This window comes from Cardiocondyla obscurior, linkage group LG03 (genome assembly GCF_019399895.1).
Source record: "Cardiocondyla obscurior isolate alpha-2009 linkage group LG03, Cobs3.1, whole genome shotgun sequence".
Lineage (NCBI taxonomy): Eukaryota > Metazoa > Arthropoda > Insecta > Hymenoptera > Formicidae > Cardiocondyla > Cardiocondyla obscurior.
In genome coordinates, this window is record NC_091866.1 from 7,636,654 (window position 1) to 7,653,868 (window position 17,215).

General features: G+C 38.3%; 6 protein-coding genes across 6 annotated transcripts; all 6 read left to right on the plus strand.

The window, feature by feature from the left end:
- Window positions 1-4,689: 4,689 nt before the first annotated feature.
- LOC139101280 (uncharacterized) lies at window positions 4,690-5,304 on the plus strand. Its single transcript, XM_070654312.1, has one exon. The coding sequence runs from the start codon at window positions 4,690-4,692 to the stop codon at window positions 5,302-5,304; it is 615 nt and encodes a 204-aa protein (XP_070510413.1).
- Window positions 5,305-5,382: 78 nt separating this feature from the next.
- LOC139101281 (uncharacterized) lies at window positions 5,383-6,684 on the plus strand. Its single transcript, XM_070654313.1, has one exon. It carries the CDS (start codon window positions 5,383-5,385, stop codon window positions 6,682-6,684), a length of 1,302 nt encoding a protein of 433 aa, XP_070510414.1.
- Window positions 6,685-6,961: 277 nt separating this feature from the next.
- LOC139101282 (uncharacterized) lies at window positions 6,962-7,882 on the plus strand. The gene has a single exon (XM_070654315.1). It carries the CDS (start codon window positions 6,962-6,964, stop codon window positions 7,880-7,882), a length of 921 nt encoding a protein of 306 aa, XP_070510416.1.
- A 3,826-nt stretch (window positions 7,883-11,708) lies between these two features.
- Window positions 11,709-12,832, plus strand: LOC139101283 (uncharacterized). Its single transcript, XM_070654316.1, has 2 exons — window positions 11,709-12,005; window positions 12,122-12,832. Exons 1-2 carry the CDS (start codon window positions 11,709-11,711, stop codon window positions 12,830-12,832), a joined length of 1,008 nt encoding a protein of 335 aa, XP_070510417.1.
- A 1,592-nt stretch (window positions 12,833-14,424) lies between these two features.
- LOC139101284 (uncharacterized) lies at window positions 14,425-14,922 on the plus strand. Its single transcript, XM_070654317.1, has one exon. It carries the CDS (start codon window positions 14,425-14,427, stop codon window positions 14,920-14,922), a length of 498 nt encoding a protein of 165 aa, XP_070510418.1.
- A 1,719-nt stretch (window positions 14,923-16,641) lies between these two features.
- LOC139101285 (uncharacterized) lies at window positions 16,642-17,175 on the plus strand. Its single transcript, XM_070654318.1, has one exon. The coding sequence runs from the start codon at window positions 16,642-16,644 to the stop codon at window positions 17,173-17,175; it is 534 nt and encodes a 177-aa protein (XP_070510419.1).
- Window positions 17,176-17,215: the final 40 nt, after the last annotated feature.

Below are 17,215 nucleotides of genomic sequence, written 5' to 3' on the forward strand. Positions count from 1 at the left end.
AACTATTTATTTGTTTATTATATTTTCATTTATTTTAATTTGATTTTAATTAATAGGTTAATTGTTTAATAATATAAAAATATATTTGGTTACAATAACATATGTGTCATCGTGTATCAGCGATGATACTCAGATGTCTCATCTTGTTTTACAACTAACAAAAAGATATCTATATACTTGTCAGCAACTCTGATCACAAAGCTTCTGGATCTGCGAACAATCCGGAGGCGAGTCAGTAACAAATAAATAAAGTAACAGTAAACATCAGTTATAATTTTGTACAATTTTCTTGTGAAAAGTTTTAAAATGGATCAACCACCTAGTACGTCCACCGCAAAAATAAATTTACAATTAGAAGACAAACGAATTAATGTGTTAAAAACGGAAGATTTTAAGGGAGAATTAACAAATGCCTTTAAATATTGTTATTCTTTACTTAAATCAAATAATCTTTTAACTAACTGATAAACCTCCAGAAAAAATAAGTTCTGTGTCAATAGTTATGGGTGAAGTAATTTACGAAAAAATAATAAACATTTTATCAGATCGACAAATGGTTGTAGATGACGATTTAATATTATTGCAGACTTCTAGCTCGTCGTCTAGTTCTGTGCACTACGCCGTGCTTCAAAAATTCGTTTTTACGCAGTGTTAGATAGTAAGTTGTATACGACCATCATTTTGAAATACGTCAAAGGATAGGATTGTAATCTAGAAACGATAAGCCGATTCGCGACACCACTTAACGACAATAGCGTCCGTCTAGACAAAAAGACGCCGTAGGCGTGCACTTAGCGACAGCATCGCAACTCTTTCCGAAAATTGATTGGTTTCTGCTATCACTAAGCGACGCGCATCGTCCAATTATAAGCAAGATGAATATGATGAGCGTGCGGCTGCGGAAGAAAACTTACTTACTTCGCTATTGTACACCGTTGAAAGAACATCGGAAATATACGATTTCAAAAACTACAATGTGATTATTAAATAATTCTCGAAATATAACATTGGGAATTAACCTTCCTTGTGTTACTACATAACATTTTGGTGCCTTCTGTGAGGTCGTGCTACGACCTCGCGTGATGAAGTGAATATTAAAACAAGAAAGACAATTAAAATCAATAAAAATTCTCGGTGTTCATATTCGGTGATCCACCGACAAGGAACAATTAAATATACAAGGGCGCTCAGCTCGGCAATCCGCCGACGGAAGACGATATAGACGCGACGATTCCCGAACTAAACAATCCGCCGACAGAGGACAACCCGGATGCAGCAGCTCTTGGATTCGACAACCTACCTACGGAGAGATCTGCTGAGACGACTACATCCAGCTTGCGCATTTTAGCAGAGATTCAGAACGCGAGTTACATACGCAACGAATTTAAAGTAAGAACGTATCGTTTCCATACGGTCTTTCATTACAGATAATGGCCGAACGAATTAAATTCTTATCTCAAAAACGCAAGGCGTTAAAGGCTCAATTAACAAATGTAGCAAACATACTCGAACGCGGACAATTAGATAATGTTAATTTAAATTTAAGATTGACGCATTTAACAGAGTTATATCGCGCATTTGAAAATTATCATGATGAACTCGTATTGATTGATCCAAAGGATGTGTTACGTCAAGGGTTGGAAATTTTATGTGAGTTTATTTACCGCTTCTCGGATGCTTAGGAAAAGGCACGAGAGCTGGTAAGGAGGAGGAAAGGACTTGGAGAGTGACGTAATAGCCGATCTGTGCGTGGCGCGTATTTGGAGGGGCCACGCTTAAACGCACTAGGAATGGGTTTGAGTCGGTTGCGTGGAGAAACTAGCGCGTAGTATTTGTTCTTTTTAGGGAAAGAAATTTAATTCTTATTCCCTGGGATAGAACTTGAGGTGGTTTTTCGCAGCAAAGGATACTTTGGTTAAGTTGAAATAACTATTTCTGAGTTTTCAGTAAGGTAGTTTGACAATTTTAATATTAATTAAATACAAGTTTAGAATAAAAAAACAGATTATACGAATTTAGTGAGATAATTATATAAAAAGAAAGAGGAAGGGGACTTAACAAAAGATATAATTTAAACATTTTAAAAATTACAAAAAAAAGAAAAAGAAAAAAGAAATGTATTAATTACAGAGTTTAAAACTAACAAATATAATTTAAGATTGAGGACATTACTCTAAGTCTATCTCTACGATTTCTGTAATCCGGGCCGTCGACCTCGGAAATACTCTGTCGATCAACCTGATCGGAGCCAAGAAGGGATGTTCCACCCCGGGATAATAAATGAGAATATTATGATCAGGAGTCGCCCTTCTGGCTTCTCTCCTGATCTCCTCAGGATCAAATGAGTCGGGGCCTATTGTATAGGCCCTTTCCGGGACGGGATCCGTCCACGGAGTGCAGGTGCTCCGGAGGAGTTCGAGGAGAGGGTCTACGACTTCTCTTGGTTCCTCTTGCTCCTCCAGGAACTCTACGCTCGGGGCGGGGGAAGGGGAATGTTCCGGGCTGTCAGGCTCATGCCAGGAGATGGTTTCGTTCTCGGCAAAGGAGTCGACCTCCTCGGGTTCCCCAGGATAAGGAGTCGGTGACCGGATGGGAGAGGAGCATGCTCTTGGAGCAACTCCAGGAGAAGGTCCGGAGGAATTCAAGGAAATGTCTGGAGTATAGGATGGAGAAGTAGGGCGGAACAGCTCCGGCTCAGGTTGGGACGATGAAGTCGACCTCGAACGCGACGGTGATGGTGTTCGCGGCGGAGTATCCTTCTCTGACTCAAGGTCTTCACTGTTTATCGGTGAGTTGGGACGTACGGAGGGCGGAGGAGACCATGACCGCTCTGATCTGAGTTTCGGAGGTTTCGGCGTGACCTCCCTTGGCGCTGCCGCGAATAAGAATTGGACAAAGAAGCTTTGAACCAATTCTCGCAACTCTCGTATCTTGCGATTTCTTCGGGCGCGGCTTTTCTTAATGGATCGAAGATTTCTTGATTCCACTAAAAGGTGTCAATTTGAATTTGATTTTAATGAAATGATTAAAGCGGGAAATATGTCAGGGCAACACGCCACATTCTTCCTTCCGGATCTCTCTATAGATCGCTTCAAATATTCTCCCGGTACCTCTGTCCGGATAGACCATCACTCAAGCTAAGGTTTAGATAGTCACCATTTACTGGCAGCATATCGTAACCTCTGACAGGAGGAGACCCATTAACCGAATCGAATCAGGGGAGAATTCAAAGGATTCTAGAGAGATGCCTACTTCGGAAAACGCAAACGGCACCCTGGCAACACCCACGTCATTCATTTTTCAAGAATATAAATTTTAGAATTTTAGTGGAATCATTTAAAAAAGGAGAAAGTAATGAGGTTAAATGAAATAATGAGACTTACTTTTCGTTGTCTTTGGTTGCTCTCGGACGAGTCCCTCGCAACTTCTTTATTGGTATAGAGACAGCAGTGAGTCACGAGTCACACACAAAACGATAGTTGGTTCGTGAAAAAATTCAGAGACTGAATGAGAGCGAGTCCCGCTTAAACACGCGGTTTTATAACCTTGGAAAAGGGGTGAGCTAGCGCCGGATTTTCATTTTTGAAAAAGTCAGTGCTCTGATTTGGCAGCCATGTCCTTCCACTTTTTCTTTTCTTAATTATTGGTTATTCAGATCTCATCCCTTCTCTGATTTTCCTAAGCTCTAAATTTCGTCCTTAGATTTTTAATTAGTGGTGAGGAGTTCCCGATATCTATTGGCCCGAGAGAAAAAACTCGGTTGTACTAAACTCCGCCCGCATGGCTTCCCCTTCCAACTTTCCAGAATATTGTCATTAATAGTTGGGAGAAAATTCTTAAGGACCCCTTTTTGTTATCACCGGGTCGCGTTTGTTTATGGGATCCGGTCGCGTGTCATATTCTTATGACTGCAGAGCTTTCGCCCCCTTCGTTTGTTTATACTTTGTAGTTGCGATCTCAAGTGCTTCACTTATCGCCAGATATTTGATATTGATTCCAAATCGTTTTAGGTTCCTTCTAATATTCTTTGAAGAGTTTTCTGTTTAGGTTTTCCGTCGGTATCTATGCCGTGATTGTTTTAAGTTTAATTTAAGCATCCGGCGATAAGGATTTCGGAGTGTAAATTTTTTCTTCTGGAAGCCTGGAAGTTCTCTCTCGTCACCAAATAGTCACGGTTTACTCTTTTTATCTAATTTATTAAACGCGTGTCGGAAAAAAGGAGAAGTGGAGTCCGAGGACGTAACAGATGAACACGAAACTGAATTTACAAATTTACAAGATAGATATTATACAATCGCTACCAAAATACATAATTTAAATTCCGCGAGCACATCGAGTGCGAATGAAAATAGTACAAATAGCGATAATGTTTCAATATCACCGGTAACAACGCCCAGTAATGAACAAGAGATAAAACTTCCCGACGCGCCGTTACCGATGTTTGACGGTAAATTCGAAGAATGGTTATCATTCAAAAACTCGTTTCGAAATCTAATTGATAGGCGATCAAGACTCTCTGACGTAGACAAACTATATTATTTAAAATCGGCATTAAAAGGCGAAGCAGCCAATAAAATAAAAATTCTTACTATTGACGGAATAAATAATAGCAAAGCCTGGGAATTATTAGAACGCGCATACGAAAATAAACGAACTTTAGTCTCTAGACATCTTACTTTATTACGAAACATGAGCCAACTTGACAGGGAAACTACGAGCAATTTAACAAAAATCGCGGATGACGCGCAACAACATTTAGAGACATTAAGTTCATTAGGGGTGTCCGTCAGTCCCGAAATGGCTATTAATATTATTGAATCCAAATTGCCGAAAAGTACGTTAGACAAATGGGAATCATCTTTTGATAAAGATAAACCCGCCACGCTTGATTTCATGCATGAGTTTTTGTACAAAAGAGCCGTATGTGTTTCAAAACGCGATAGGAATCAAATGCCGGAATCCGATCGCGATAAAGGAGAGCCATTAGCTAAGAAAAGACGCCAACACGTACCACATAATACATTTATGTCAAATACAATGCGTAATTGCATCGCGTGTAATGCAAAACGACATCCTCTATACGCGTGTGATAAATTCCAACGTTTATCGGTATCTAAACGATTCGAAATCGTGAAACGCGCAAGATTATGTTACACATGTTTAAAATCACATATTGGAATTCCATGCAAGGCTCTTCCTTGCTCAGTCTGTAAAAAACGTCATAACACGCTTCTACATTTCGAACAGTCAACTCTCAATCAAAAAACTGAAAATTTAAAACCCGAAACAGATAAAACCGATTGACTAAATGCGATTCGGGAGAGAACGGTTAACGTTAATGCATCAATCGCCAATTATGCGTCCCAATTAATTACAAGCGCAATGGTTTATATATATACAAACAAACACAAAGTTATAAAGTGCCGTGCGCTGTTAGATACTTGCGCTAGCGCGAATTTTATTTCGCAATCCGCTATAAATCGTTTAGGCATACGCCCAGTTCCTCAGACCATACCAATCAGTGCAATTAATAACTTAGATTCCGAATCTAGAGGAATAGTACGAATCACTATACAATCTATTTACAACGATTTCCGAAATGAATTAACGTGTCTTACTCTCCCGACGATAGCTGATATGATTCCGTCTGACATTTTTTCTCGCGAGTCAATTACTATACCACAAAATCTTAAACTCGCAGATCCTGAGTTCCATTTGCCACGACCTATTGACTTGTTAATTGGTTCATGCACCACCTTATCTTTATTCTCGATAGGACAAATTAACATATCGGAGAAGGGCATTAATTTATACCTTCAAAAAACACGATTAGGATGGGTAATCGCCGGTAGATCAACAACACAGCAATCGTCTAAAATTACCTCGTATTACTTAAATTCATTAGAAACGCAATTAAATAAATTTTGGACGATTGAAGAGGTAGCGTCTAAGAAGATAATATCAACGGAAGACCAGAGATGCGAAACACATTTTTTAGAAAATGTATCTAGAAATAGTAGCGAACAGTACATAGTCCGTTTACCTTTCCGAGAATCTAATCCTTGCATCGGTGATTCACAAACTATTGCCCACAAACAATTATTATTACTTGAACGGAAACTAAAACGAGATCCGGTCTTACATCACAAATATTCGCAGATAATAAAGGAATATCAAGGTTTAGGACATATGTCAGTGATCGACACACAAGATAACAATGGATATTACATGTCCCATCACGCCGTATTTAAGAAGTCAAATAACACCACTAAAACTAGAATTGTTTTTGATGCATCAGCTAAATCTACGTCAGGCGTGTCATTGAATGATGTATTAATGATAGGACCTACAATTCAAGAAAAATTATTTCTACATTTAATCCGTTTTAGAACATATAACTATGTCATGACGGCAGACATAGAAAAAATGTACAGACAAGTATTAGTCCATAAGGACGATCGTAAATATCAACGTATTCTTTGGCAAGAAAATAATACGCTGAAAACTTTACAATTAAATACGTTAACGTTCGGTATTTCATCCTTGCCTTATCTCGCAATTCGCACATTACACAAACTCGCGGACGATGAAGGATATAATTATCCGAAAGCTGCTCACGTTTTAAAAAGTCACTTATATGTAGACGATTTACTTACAGGCGCAGACTCGGTAAAGGAGTTTTGAATTATTCGAGAGGAAATAATTACTTTATTATCTCGCGGCGGATTCTCAATTAGACAATGGGCCTCTAACGACTCGCGAATCATTTGCGATTTGTTAAACGATGCCATTCACGCGAATTTTATATTAAACAATGGTTATTCATTAAAAACATTAGGCATTTCATGGAACGCACGCGAAGATAAATTATGTTATACCGCACACGCAATCAATGACGCAGCATCAATAACTAAAAGAACTATACTATCGGAAATTGCAAAAATACGATCCAATCGGCTTGATGGGCCCTGTAGTATTATATGCTAAATGTTTAATGCAGGATATATGGCGTCATGGTTTACATTGGGATGAGTCCGTTCCGCAAATAATTTATTCAAAATGGTTAGAGTTTAGCACTCAATTAAAAATTATGAAACAAATAACATTCGACCGGAAGATATTCCTAAATGATTACAATGATGTTCAACTTCACGGGTTCTGCGATGCCAGCTCTGTAGGATACGGTGCGTGCCTTTACATGCGAACTCCCGGAATAAATGATCGAGTCAATAGTGAATTAATTTGTGCAAAATCTCGCGTAGCTCCTCTTAAACCGATCACAATACCTCGACTTAAGCTTTGCGGAGCATTATTATTAACACGATTATATCAAGAAATTACAGACATAACACGAATCAAATCGAATCGAATAATATTTTGGTGCGATTCGACCATCGTATTGCAATGGTTGAAAACACCCCCGCATCTATTGAAAACATACATTGCGAATAGAGTCGCCGAAGTGCAAGAGATCGCGAATTCAGTAGAATGGCGTCATATAAGATCGGAAGATAACCCCGCGGACGCGATATCAAAAGGACAGCTTCCTAATGATTTTGTTAAAAATCAGTTATGGAGTTGTGGACCATCGTGGTTAGCAAAACGCGAAAATAAATGGCCAAATGAGTGTCCGTCTGTAGAACAAATACCCGAATTAAAAAAGAACGCATGCTTCTTGACTACATCGATCGATCGCGACATAATTAAAAAATATTCGTCATATAATAAAACATGCAAAATTATCACTTATTGTTGTCGCTGGAAAAAGGATAACAAACACACGGGACAATTAAGCGTAGAGGAAATTTATAAGGCTGAAATCCGGGTACTAAAGATTGTCCAAGCTACCGAATTTGCAAAAGAGATAAGACCGGTCAAATGATAGAGTCAGGTAGGATTGTAAATCTAAGTCCCTTCCTAGATTTCGAAGGCTTAATTCGGGTGGGAGGACGTCTTCCCTCATCTAATTTAAATTACTCACAAAAACACCCTATATTATTACCAAGCAAAAATCATGTTACCGATCAAATCATCCGTGAATATCATAAAAATCACTATCACACAGGAATTCAAACCACTTTATATATACTCCGGCAAAAATTTTGGATTTTAGATGGGCGAAATCAAGTACAAAGGATAGTTCGATCATGTACGCGTTGTTTTCGATTCGATCCAACTACCATAAAATATAAAATAGGAAATCTTCCATCAGCGCGCGTACGGGAATCCATGCCTTTTAACAACACCGGCGTTGACTTTTGCGGCCCGTTCCACATAAAGGAGAAAAAATTCAGAAACCGGAACAAAATTAAAGTTTATATCTGTATATTTATATGCATGACCATAAAAGCAGTACATATAGAAGTCGTGAGCGATCTATCTATTGCGGCACTTTGTCAATTTATAGCTAGACGCGGATTACCCGAACATATTTTTTCAGACAATGGCACAAACTTTGTAGGAACTAATAATCAATTGAAAGAAATGTACGCGTTGTTTAATTCTGACGAGCATAAAAAGATCGTTAACAAATACGCGAATGAACATAAGATCACATGGCACTTTATACCTCCTGTAGCACCTCATTTCGGAGGACTTTGGGAATCCACCGTAAAACAATTTAAACATCATTTTAAACGTGTAATTGGCGATTGCTTATTTACTTTCGAGGAATTAAATACTTTTGTGGTCGAAATTGAGAGAATCTTGAACTGTTGTATACGACCATCATTTTGAAATACGTCAAAGGATAGGATTGTAATCTAGAAACGATAAGCCGAATCGCGACATCACTTAACGACAATAGCGTCCGTCTAGACAAAAAGATGCCGTAGGCGTGCACTTAGCGACAGCATCGCAACTCTTTCCGAAAATTGATTGGTTTCTGCTATCACTAAGCGACGCGCATCGTCCAATTATAAGCAAGATGAATATGATGAGCGTGCGGCTGCGGAAGAAAACTTACTTACTTCGCTATTGTACACCGTTGAAAGAACATCAGAAATATACAATTTCAAAAACTACAGTGTGATTATTAAATAATTCTCGAAATATAACATTGGGAATTAACCTTCCTTGTGTTACTACATAACACGCAGTGATAGTAAAGGGACAGGCAAAACTTTAAATCGCGATTTCTCGTAAATGCTTGAGAAGTGCATCGTCTCCGAATAACATAGGAGACTTCTGTATCAATATAATATACAGACTGAATCTCAAGAAAATCGGTAACCCAGTGGATCTGGGCTCTCCTTGTCAGTCCACGCTTTCTTGTCGCTCTCGCGCGTATATAAATTAATTTTTTTATCGAAAACGAGTAAGAGTTTTAGAAAACGGTATAGAACTTTTCGTCTTCTTTTTAAACGTTCTATCTACCCTAAAAGTTTTTTTTATGTATGTTTGGGACACCTTGTATATGTATACATAATGATATATGACATTGTATAAATATATCCAAGTACACAATATAAAGATTTACAATAAAATACTGTCGTGGCCGGTTTATTTAACGCAAAAAGGCGGGTGTAAGTCCTTCGTATTCGAGCACGCGGCGGCACGCGGTGAGCACGTGTTCGCCTTGTAAGATCCGCACTGAATTTAGGATGAGTTTCTGGTGAGTTTTACTATAGGGTGAGGTCGGTCCTTTTGATAGTTATATAGAGTTCGCAATGAGTCTAAACTGCAAGCACAATTATATTATGAGACCAAAACTCTGCGAAGTCTGACGAGTTACTGAACACGAGGTTCAACACGCCTCGTGCTGCAGGATGATGTCTTCCAGAAGATTCTTGGCGTGTTGCACACTGCGAAGATGATCTGGATGAGTTGCACTGGAGACAAGGCGATGAGTTGAACGATGAGTAGCACGATGAGTAGCATGATGAGTAAGAATTCTGAGAGAAGCACACTGCACGTTGTTGCACACGAGGTGATGCTTGGCACGGCTGAGTGAACACTGATAAGCCTCGAGCCGGCAACGCCTTCGAGAATCGGAGGCGATTATCGAACGACAGATCGATATCGATCCGTCGCCGGTGATCAGCCACGAGGTGCTGCCCCCGCGGCGGTGAAATAATTAATTACTAACTTTAAATCTTGAACAAGAAAAGATAAAGAGAGCAAGTAAATAAAAAAAAGAATTGAAAAGAAAAAAACAAAGAAAAAAAGAAAAAAAGGAAGGAAGAAAGTTAATTAAAGAAAAGGAAAAAAAGGAAAAAGAAAAAGGGAAAAAAAAGTCAAAAGAAAGAAAAAAAAGCAAGAAAGGGAGGGGGAGGAGGAGAGGAAGGGAGGGGAAGGGAAGGACATAGTGGGAAATTTTTTTTTAATAATTATGTAAAATGTAAAAATGATAATAATAAAAAAAATTATGATATTGATGATAAAAATTATGATGATGATGATGATGATGATGATGATGATAATAATTAAAAAAATTTTTTAATATTGATAGTAGTAATAGAAAGTGTTTATTTTATTGAAAGTTATAAAAAAAATAAAATAAAATAAAATAAATAAATAATAAATAATAATAACAATAATAATAATAATAATAAATTAATTAATTACTTTTATTTAATAGTAATTATAAATATTATTTTTTGAAAAAGTATAATTTATATTTAAAAAATTGCCAAAACGAAAAAAAGAATATAATGAAGAAGATGCAGAAAAAATTCAACGACAACACAATAAAAGAAAAGCATTAAATCAACAAAATTATAAACAAAAAAAAACTAACAATTAAACAGAATCATATAATACTTGATCAAATATCTGAAAATATTTGTATTTTCAATACATCTAATGTTATTAAGGTAATTATGCATAAAAAAGTAGTCCTCTTCGATTTCGATGACCTTGAGATATGTTGTCAAGGTCACCTCCCTGAGTGACCTTGACTACTTTTTAGAGGTTATTAATATACCTAACATTATTGGAAACGCCAGTACGTCTTATGCAAAACAAGTAACTCAACAAAAAGAAAGTACTGAACATCAAGAACAAAATGATATTATTCTTAATTAAAAATTCGAAACAATTTGTATTCCCGGTACATCTAATGTTACTAATATTTCTAACATTATTGGAAATGCCACACAAGTATCACAACAAGAAAAAAGGATTGAACGTAATTTACGTTATCGATCACGTTTAAAAGATCAACCTTCTTTAAATTATACTACAATAGATAGTTTAGAAAAATATTATATTGGTGTTATGAATATATTATGTACCCATTGTAATGCTAAACATTTTGAAGCAGAAAAAGTTTCAAATAAAGGAAATTTATTTTATGATTGTTGTGATCATGGAGCAGTACAAATTGAACCACTCCCTGAATTTCCTAATTTTTTACGTACTTTATTAGAAGGAAATCATGTTAAATCGAATAATTTCTTACAACATATACGTAGTTATAATTCAACATTTTTATTTGCATTATTTAACGCTAATTTAATAAATTTTGAAAATAGAAGGCCTGGTCCATATTGTTTTAAAATACAAGGACAAATATATTATCAAATCAATACAGCATTATATGCTGCAGAAAATGAAAGATCAACTTATGGACAACTTTTTATTATAGATTTAAATAAAGCGGTTAATCATCGTTTAAATGTAAATTCTTATTTAAATTTAGAAATTGTACAAAATCTTGGTTTTTTATAATGCGAGAATATAATATATTCGCTCAATCATACCAAATGATGGGTGAAGAATTAGAAAATCAACGACAATTAGCATCTAATTCAAATCAAGTGTTACCAGAATTACAATTGTTATTTACATTAAAACCAGGAATGGATCGTCGTCGATATAATTTTCAAAGAATAAATGAAGTTGCTGCTGTCTTTTCTACAAATGCTGATGGAGAAATACCAGAATCGTATGTTACAATACGAAATAAAAGAACTAAAACATTACAAGTAGTTAATTCTATGATCCTAATGTTGAACCATGGATATATCCATTATTTTATCCATATGAAACTCGAGGATGGCACCGTAATTTAATGAAATTAAACAGTAACAGACGCATAACTAGAGGACAATATATTAAATATCGCATGGCTATTCGCGATAATTTTAATGCTTTTTTGTTAGGACGACGATTATTTCAGCAATGGCTTGTAGATAATTATGTAAAAATTGAAAAAGATAGAATAGATTTTTATAAAAATTATCAAAAAAAATTACGTATCGAAACATATCAAGGTTTAATAGATTATATGCAAAATGTCACGAATAATTCAAATAAACGTATAGGAAAAATGGTTGTACTCCCTTCTTCTTTTATTGGATCACCGCGAAATATGTTACAAAATTATCAAGATGCAATGGCAATAGTTACGAAATATGGAAAACCAGATCTGTTCATCACAATGACATGTAATCCGAATTGGCGTGAAATTCAAGAAAATCTTTTACCTGGTCAACAACCTTCAGACAGACCTGATATTTGTGCTCGTGTTTTTAATATTAAGAAAGATTATCTTATAGATTCAATTGTTAAACAAAAAATGTTTGGTGAAACAGCAGCATATGTATATGTAATTGAATTCCAAAAACGAAGATTACCACATATACATTTATTAATTACGTTAAAACATAATTTCAAAATAACAATACCAGAAGTTATCGATAAATATATTTCTGCTGAAATTCCAAATCTATATAAAAATCGTACTTTACATGATATAGTTATGAAACATATGATTCATGAACCTTGTGGAGATTGGTGTAAAAAAGACAATCGATGTTCTAAACGTTATCCAAGAGCATTTCAAGAAGAAACTAAAGTTGATGAAAATAATTATCCATATTATCGTTGACAAGATACTGGTAAAATTTATGAACGACCAGGTGGATATAAAGTAGATAATCGTCATGTGGTTCCATATTGTCCAACATTATCAATTATATTTAATTCTCATATTAATGTTAAAATAGCTTCCAGTATTAAATCGGTTAAATATTTATATAAATATATTTACAACGGTCATGATGCAGCAGCTATAACAATTGAACCGGTAACTGAAAATATTATTGATCATGATAAAATACGTAATTTTATTGAAGCACGTTATGTTGGACCTGTAGAGGCTAACTGGCGAATACTTAATAAAAAACTACAAGAAAAAACTACAAGAAAAAAATCATGCTGTAACACGATTACCTATTCATTTGCCAAATGAACAAAATGCAATAATTGAAAATGAATCAATTGAAAATGCATTGACTTCTGCATTAAATCAAGTTACTATGTTAATCGATTATTTCGCATTAAATTTACGCGATGCCGAAGCAAGAAAATATTTATATACAGAAATTTCACAACATTACATATTCAAAAAAGAAAAAATTAATGGTAAAAGTATATCACACTGGAATAAACTTCAAGGTTATTTTAATTGTATTGGTCGAATGTATTCTGTGAGTCCATCACAAATTGAATTATTTCATTTACGATTATTGTTACTAACAATTAAAGGAGCCACAAGTTTTAACGATTTAAAAACTGTAAATGGAATAATTCATCAAACATTTACAGAAACATGTTTAGCTTTAGGTTTGACTGAAGATGATGAATGGAAACGATGTATAGACGAAGCTGTTAAATGGATGATGCCACAAGAACTACGGGATTTATTTGTACGAATTTTAATACATTGTCAACCTTTATATTCTAAAGAACTTTGGGAAAGTTATAAAATAGCATTATCTGAAGATTATATACGACGTTTTGAAAAAATACAGGTTGAAAGGAAAACTTTGAAACATATTAGCGATATGCTTAACGTAGACAATAAAAGTATAAGCGATTATTGGCAAGTAGAACAAATGGAACTAATTGAAAATGATACAGAAGAAAATCCGAAAAATTATGAAAAAATCGAACAAATAAAAAAACTTGGTACAGAACAATGTAATCATTTAAATGAAAAACAAAAACCAATAGTTGATTTTGTAGGCATTTTCTGGAAGAAACATTGTATTCTTTTAGAATGCCAGCGCGAAGACGCGTTATTATTTTGACCGAGACACCGCCGGGCCTCTCGTATTGTTGTTATCACCGGCGAAAATAGCGAGACTCACGGACGGGTCGATGACTTTGCGAACGAACGTTGCAATTCGAAATATAGCTAGGAATATAACAATTGGCCACGAATGTAAAAAGTAGGAGAGAACGCGACGATATAAAAAGACAGGCCCCGTGCGGATCGGGGCTCTCTCTCGAATAATAAAGTGATAGTTACACAGCTCGCACAAAAATTTCTAATCATTTTACCATTCTGAGAAAATCCGCCTACAACTTCAGAAGTGGGATTCTAACTCAGCACCTCACAAAAGTGGACGGTGAGTGAAAAAGAGAGAGAGTCAATAACGAGTCGGTCGAACCGCGAGTATTTTTTAAATCAGTGACATGAGTGACGTACCGGGATACGACTTCACGGTGGCCGAGCTCAAGAAGGCCCTGCGTGCGAGGGGTTTGCCGACGAGCGGAGTAAAGCTCGAGTTAATAAAAAGATTGAGCGAGCACGACCCAAATGTATGGGCAGAGCTGATGCCGGTTGCGAGATCCACGCTCGCGGGAGACGACGCGAGCCCGGAGAACGACGGAGAGTCGGAGAGTCGAGCGCAGAGCGGAGCATCGCAAATCGAGGAGTCGCAGGAAGGCGATATGACGGGCGAAAGGAAGGCCCGCGAAAGAGCGATGCGGCGAGAAATCGAATTGCTCCGACGAGAAAAAGAGTGCGCCGAAAGGGAGCGACGACTGTTGCAGCGAGAGTTGGAGATTTTACGGAGCTCTCCCGCGGCCGGGAGCGTGACAAGTGCAGCACAGGGCGGTGTCCGCAGCATAAAAAAATTGCTGCCCGAATTTGACGGAACAAACAATACCTTTTGGCGGTGGAAGCAGTAACTGCGGCTGCTGAGGCAGTCGTACAACCTTGATGAGGGCTCCGTGCGAGTATTGATTAGTTCGCAATTAAGAGGACGGGCCTTATCTTGATTCCACTCGAGGGTCGAATACCTCGGGTTGGGCACGGAAGAACTGCTCGAGGAGATGGGGCGGATATTTGACCTGCAACCAGGCAAACTGGCCCTGAGAAGAGAGTTCGAGGCGCGGACTTGGCGCAAAGGAGAATCATTTTGTGAGTACTATCACGACAAAATGATCCTTGCCAACCGCTTCCCGATCGCGGACAATGAAATTGTCGATTACCTTATCGAGGGGGTGGCGGACTTAAGGCTGAGGAACCAAGCCCACCTGAGGAGTTACCAAACTGGAGCCGACCTGCTAAAGGCCTTTGAGAAGGTCCGGCCGGAGACGGAGAAGTCGGGTGACGTCGGACCTAGGAGGGACGCACCGAGGACAGCCGGCGGCCGGAGGGCGGAGGCACCAGCAGCGAGCAAGATGCCCACAAGAAACAACCGGTGGCGAGAATCAGGGCAGGCTACGGGGTGGGGTGAGCGAACGACGGCAGGAGCGACCTGCTTTGCGTGCGGGATAACGGGGTATTTCGCGAGCGAATGCTCGAGGCGAGGTCGGGCCCCGGCGCGAGGGGCACCGGGGAGCGCGTCAACGTCAGCGGCGACGACTACGAATATAGTGCACCCGGGCGATTTACCGAACCCATATATGTTACGCGTGAAAATTACACCGAAAAGCGCGCGCGAAAAACACATATATGTGATCGACGCGATGATAGATTCGGGATCACCCATCAGCCTCGTGCGCAGCAAGACGGTTCCGTGCGAGACGCGTCGCGAGGGTCGGGGTGAATGCCCGTTTTATGGTTTGAACGGCTCTAGATTAAAAGTCGAGGGTATCTTTTTCGGCGAGTTAGAAATAAACGGCGTAAGGATAAAAATGAAATTTTATGCGGTGCCAAGCGAGACAATGGCGTTCGACGTTTTGTTAGGCAGGGACTTTTTAAATTCTCCGCGGCTTCATGTAACGTTGGGCAAGGAAGTCAAAGTGATGGGCGTCGAAAAAGCACGCGTCGTTGACTCATTAATTCACGTCGAGTGCGAAGGCGATCGTAATCATGTGCGCGACGAGCTTAAGATTAATCCGGCGGTGGATGCGAGCGTGTCCGAACAAATCCGCGAAGCGTACGATTCGCGCTATCTTAGAAGTCTGCAGAAAACTGCGGGTACGACTGACTTCGAAATGGTAATTGCGCTTAAACATGAGCAACCGATAAGCTCGCGTCCGCGCAGATTGTCGTTTGCGGACAAAGAAACCGTGCGGAGCATTTTGAACGACCTTCTAGTGTTAGATGTTAGCTAACGTTTTGCGCTACGATAGTAGTTAAGGGCAAGGTCCAGGACCAATATCAGTTGCGAAATGCTGACGGCAACAACGAGCAGGTAGTCTTTGTACGAACCTCTTGCAGATATCATATAGTAGTCATCATGTAGAATTAAAAAGTATAGTTTATCAAGTATTTCTTTTATTTACGAATTACAACTTCCTCCGATTCTTTCCACAACACAACAAATTGGCGACGAGGATGGGATATAATTACGTACGTGTTGTGTGTGGAAAATGAGTACGAGACCTGTCACAATTACGAGTACAATTACAACGACAGCCTCACGGGTGATTAAAAAAAGATTATAGATCTATTTCATCATGGCTGAGACAGTGGTCCACAGCAATTTCGCGATCGAGCTTTTCGATCCACAAGTCACAAATTGGAAGCGTTGGTTACAACGTTTTGAAGGCGCTGTTACGGTCTTCAAAGTTCCGGAGACACAAAAGGTAGCCTACTTATTACATTTTATTGGCTCAGCGTCCTTCGATTATATTTGCGATAAAGTGGCACCTGCGGATCCGTACTCAAAATTGTACTCTTATTTGACGGAGAAATTGGAGGAATATTATGCACCGTCACCTCTAGAAATCGCTGAAAATTACCGTTTCCATCAAAGGAAACAGAATGAGGGCAAAACGGTGCAACAATTCGTTGCCGCTCTCCATAAATTGAGCATCAACTGCAAATTCGGCCAGTACCTGCAGATGGCCCTGAGGAATCAGTTAGTTTTTGGACTTCTAAGTAAGCGGGTACAATCGAGATTACTGGAAACCAAGGATCTCACTTTTGAGAAAGCGGTGGAAATGGCAACCGCTATGGAGCTAACCGAAAGGGACGTCGCGCAACTTTAATCTAGCCCGGTAAATTTGTCAACGGTTAACCAGAAAACGA

Bases quoted from the DNA above. Each gene is read 5' to 3' on its own strand.
- LOC139101281 (XM_070654313.1), top strand. From the start codon at position 5,383: ATGGTTTATATATATACAAACAAACACAAAGTTATAAAGTGCCGTGCG.
- LOC139101283 (XM_070654316.1), top strand. From the start codon at position 11,709: ATGGGTGAAGAATTAGAAAATCAACGACAATTAGCATCTAATTCAAAT. The intron at 12,006-12,121 runs GTAATTTAATGA...CGATTATTTCAG, and splicing joins TGAAACTCGAGGATGGCACC to CAATGGCTTGTAGATAATTA.
- LOC139101284 (XM_070654317.1), top strand. From the start codon at position 14,425: ATGAGTGACGTACCGGGATACGACTTCACGGTGGCCGAGCTCAAGAAG.
- LOC139101280 (XM_070654312.1), top strand. From the start codon at position 4,690: ATGAGCCAACTTGACAGGGAAACTACGAGCAATTTAACAAAAATCGCG.
- LOC139101285 (XM_070654318.1), top strand. From the start codon at position 16,642: ATGGCTGAGACAGTGGTCCACAGCAATTTCGCGATCGAGCTTTTCGAT.
- LOC139101282 (XM_070654315.1), top strand. From the start codon at position 6,962: ATGGGCCCTGTAGTATTATATGCTAAATGTTTAATGCAGGATATATGG.